At 37.3% G+C, this 4,876-nt stretch overlaps 1 protein-coding gene across 1 annotated transcript; it reads left to right on the top strand.

Moving 5' to 3' along the window:
* The first annotated feature begins 901 nt into the window (after window positions 1-901).
* On the top strand, window positions 902-3,507 carry LOC101616930 (melanoma antigen preferentially expressed in tumors-like). Its single transcript, XM_012948922.2, is given in 4 exon segments — window positions 902-969; window positions 971-1,189; window positions 1,627-2,211; window positions 2,994-3,507. Coding segments are annotated over 4 exon segments (1,386 nt in total).
* Window positions 3,508-4,876: the final 1,369 nt, after the last annotated feature.

Genomic DNA, 4,876 nt, shown 5'->3' with positions numbered 1-4,876 from the left:
AAAAGAATCATAGTTGTTTACAAAGGGAATGTACATAACCCCTCTTGGACTTTAAGATAGGAACCCATTCCATCTTTAAAATCTTGGAGTAAATTTTTGGAACTGCTTGAAATCTCAAGAAGATGCAATGCTTCAACCTTATTTTTTGGAATTATTGAGGTAGGTTCTCACTCTAGTCAGCTTGTTCTGTAACTTTCTCTGTAGTCCAAGGCTGGCCTTGAACTCACAGCAACCCTCCTATATCTGCTTCTGGAGTCCTGGAATTAAAGATGTGTGCCAGCATGCCCAGCTTGTTTCATTTTTTTGCATGGGTGATTTTATCCCAGTTGCCAAGATAGTCTATCTAGGACTGTGTCTTAATGGATGCCAGCTGTTAAACAGTGCCATAGATTAGGTATGTAGAAATTTTAATTGTGATTGCTTTAATGTTTTGCTTAGAATTTTACTTCATCTGCTCATTTGTATGCTGACTACATTCTTTTACAAAATATTTAGTACAAACATGTTATTTTCTGTCAACCTGTCCTATCTAGTCCTTTTAGCCATTTTGTTTTTTCTGGTGGCAGGGGTGAAAATCATCATAAGTATTCAGAAGTGTTATGATTCTGGGTTTATTCTTCATCATAAAAGATCTTCAGTTAGCCTTTAATTTATTTTCCCATCTTATGCATAATTATATACACACATATAAGTTAGTGTATATATAGATATATGCAAAACAGATACTAATGTGCACAAAAGTCAATTTCTAATGTACACTTATAATAGAGGTCTCTAGAGATTGTTGTCTGGTTAGCCACATTACGTAAAATATTTTCTATGTAACTAATATTGGTAGAAAAGTAGAGATTTTGGATATCTTATCATGGCTCCTAAGTATTTCTTAGGTGGATGCAGGGTGATGAATATGGACATAACAGAACCAACTACGCTGCTAGAACTTGCTATGCAGAGTCTACTGAGTAATGAACCTTCATGCGCTCCAAGAGATTCCAAGAGGACTTTTTGTCCCACTGTTTAATGCTGCCTTTAAGGGTGGGCATAAGGAGATACTGGCAGCCATGGTGAAAGTTTGGCCATTTTATTGTCTTCACGTTGGGATGTTATGGTTACAGAAACCATACTATGAACTTTTAAAAGCCATGCTTGAAGGTCTACAGGTACTTCCTGCTCAGAATTCTCCTTCTTGGTAAGAAAACATATAAAATAAACATGATAACATAGCATGAAGTTATGCTAGAGTATGCCAATCTTCAAGAGATAGTTAATAGTGACTTCTGAAGAAGTATAATAGGCAATACATCCACAAGTGGGGTCATCTCAAAGATTGATGATTTACAGTATTAGTTTTGGAGTATAAGGGATTGAAGTTAATGGATTTACATATTGTGGTATTAGTAAAAGAAAGACATGAACATTAAGACTATCAGGATTGGAGACAGGATGGGGAAAATAATAAAAGGTATTGAATTTGCATGAGCAATACATGTGAAAGAAAGGCATTAGTGTGAAGACCAAGGATAATGTGATTTGGATTTTTTTTTTTCTGCATGTTATCACAGATGTTACTGGGTTACATCAGGATTTGGTACCACTCAGACGTATTATGTTCTCTTTTCCCTACAGGACCCCTAACCTGAGGATCCTGGATTTAAGAAAGAACACTGACTGCAGGATCACGTGCACTGAAATCAGTAGCAAGTCCCCTATGTGTATTCATTCTTGTGTTTACTCTGAACATTCTATCCTGAAAATGGGAGCCCAACACTGCATTGTAAATTCAGAGTCCAAGACTCTGTCATCCAGGCAGGCCATGGAATTACTAGTGGATCTTTCCCTTGATGGTATATTGAGGGAAAGAGGATTTCTTTCTTTGATTTTGAGTAAAGTTGAGCAGAGCTTAGGGTCCTTGCACCTCTGCTGCCGTTATTTGCAAATTGATACATTGTCTAACTACAACGACACCATGAAGTTTCTGGATCTGGTATGCATTGATCACCTGACAATTGATCACACTTCTCTGAGTGAGGTCAACAAACTTTTGTGTCAGATGGTCCATCTGGACAGACTTAATCTGTCTAATATCACCTTTAGATCATTGAATGGAAAAGTTTTCAGAACTTTTCTCATGCAGCTTGGGAGAATGAACAACCTCAAGGAACTGAATTTGTCATATTTCTGCTTGAAAAATCATCTAGAAAATTTGCTCAGGTGAGGGTTTGGGGTGGAACCTTGCTTTTAGTCAGGAATGGAAGCAATCTTGGGTATTCCTAATCACATTGTAAACAATTTATTCCTCTGTAAGAACATGAGCACTGCTAGGGGTTTTAATCAGGCTAGACCAGAGAGTGTCTCCTCATTGAGTAGAATGGCAAGATGAAAAAAATCAAACTGGGCAAACCAACATGGGCAGACATTATGACTATTCCATGACTATATTGGTAAATCAAAAGGCATGATCATCTCTTGGCATTCTAGGAAAGAAAAAGGAAATGAGTCAGAGAACAATTTTATAATACAGCAGAGTTTATAAGGACACAAATTTATAGTCACACATAATATCTGTACATTGTCCTCAGTCATGTGTAATCCCCAAGCCATACTTTTGAATGTATAGATAGTCATTTACATACTGCTCAAAGAGTAATTTCATTTGGCTGCTCTTTGTTACTGCTATCTAAATTATATAGATTATTGGCCTGAATTTACAATGAATAATTGTATAAGTGCTAAATGCTTTGTGTTTTTTAACTTCATCTTTCTCATTACCCTTTTTTGTAATATTTTTGTATGCAGTTTCAAAATTGAAAAAAAAAAGCCTATGAGTAGAAAAGTAACTTTCTCTGAGTCATGATGTATTAAGTGAATTAAAGCTCACAGTATTGACTTTTATTGTAATATATTTACAAAGTAGTTTATTATAGATTCACAGGTAAACTTTCCGTCAACCAATCTTAATTCTCCCCACATGCCTTTGTCATTACTCTCTACAGAGCCCTGCCATCAGCACTGGATTTCCTGTATCTACCTTTCTGTGAACTTTCTCAAAGAGATTTCATGTATCTGCCCCAGTGCCCTCAAGCCAAACAGCTGAAGCTCCTGAATCTCAGTAACAACTCAATGTATTTGGATGATTGTGAGAATATTCAAAGTCTTTTGGACAGTATCTCTGGTACCCTGAAGCATCTAGCGATCAATCAATGTTTTTTAAATGACTCTACAATCTCTGTTCTCCTCCCAGCTCTAAGCCGTTGTTCCCAACTGAGGGTGTTTAGCTTTATCTCTAACTTCATTACAATGCCCATGCTCATGAGGATTGTGCAACAATTAACAGCCTTGATGGAGCTGAAATATGTGCTTTATCCTATCCCTCTACATTGCTATGACCAATGGTATTTTCATGGAAGGTTAGACCAAGATAAGCTAGCTGATGTGAAAGCACACGTGAAAATGATGATACAGGCAGCACGGAGGGAGGACATGGTATGGATCACATATTCTCAGTGAATTTCATAGCATCACACAGTTTCAACCCTTACATATACCCTTTTATCCATTCACTTTTCTTTCACTAAGCTGAAACACACTATGCCTAAGATTGTGTTGATCTATAACACTGCTATAAGGAAGTATTGATGTATCACTAATCTCTGTAAAAAGAAAATTGAGAACTTTGAGAGATCCTGTGGATATTTTGTACATTGTCCTATTGGCCACAGTGTGTGTGTGTGTGTGTGTGTGTGTGTGTGTGTATGTGTTTATATGATGTTGCATGATGAAAATTTCATGTAACATACCCTGTCCATAATACTTAGTTCAGGTTTAAGTACACAAACATACCTAAGAAGTATTTTGCTGCTAGCTGGTTACTTAAGTCAGTACTTCTGTTGTCTAAGCTTTTTCTTATAAGGCTGCTTTGCTTTGCTTATGAAAAACCATCTGCAAATATGAGTGTATAAAAGAAACTATGCCTATTATCCATTGATAGTGTCAACTCTATGCTACTACTCCTTTAATAGGTTTCATACTGCTGGAGTTCAGCTGTCCTTTGTTTCATGTACTTTATCCAAGGCTCTATTTTGGGAGTACTCTTTTAACAGCTAAGGCAAATAAGAAAGCCTCCTATGTCAAGCCACTCAGAATCAAAATGTTCCCATGATTTTTCTCTCCTGACACTTTTTTTTAAGGGGATTTTAAAAGTTATTTAATGCCGCGGACTGACTCTCGGGGAGATCAGGACCGAGGGAGAACAAGGGCGAAGGCTCAAGGAGAACTCGGGATTCGGCGAGGAAATGACAGACAGACACACTCTAGGTAGAATATGCTGCTGCAATTTACTGAAGGTTTCATGAAGATTTTATACAGATTGAACAGAGAAACTTAGCAAGCCAACAAGTGATCTCAGAAATCATTAATCTAAACAATCTTGAGTATTGTTCTATTGTAAGCATACATGTAATGTTGATCAGGCAGGAACTGTACCCATTTTTTAAGAAGGGCGTCTTGTATCATTGACCACAACATTATACAAACAGAAACTAGGTGTAAGGTGAATAACAGGTTACTTATTTCTTATACCCCAAGGACTGTATAAACACCAAGGCTTACGCTTCCTTGTTAAGCGTTCCCGTAAATGGAAGAGAATGCCATAGCCTCCTTTTTACTTCATAATTCACCCATCTATTACCGAATTCATCATATCCTCCCTCATAGGGGAGTGGAACTAAGTAGATTCCAGCTCTAGGAGTCCACCATCTGCCCTTGATCAAGTACTGAACATATCCCCCAGGAAGTTTCCTGGTGGGAATGCCTAAGTTTTGTAACTCCTTTTCTGCAGAACTGTCATGTTTCTTATGAACACTACCGATCAACATTT

Source organism: Jaculus jaculus, chromosome X, assembly GCF_020740685.1.
Source record: "Jaculus jaculus isolate mJacJac1 chromosome X, mJacJac1.mat.Y.cur, whole genome shotgun sequence".
NCBI lineage: Eukaryota > Metazoa > Chordata > Mammalia > Rodentia > Dipodidae > Jaculus > Jaculus jaculus.
Note: the sequence above shows the minus strand (reverse complement) of the source record. Positions and strands in the feature narration are given on the sequence as shown.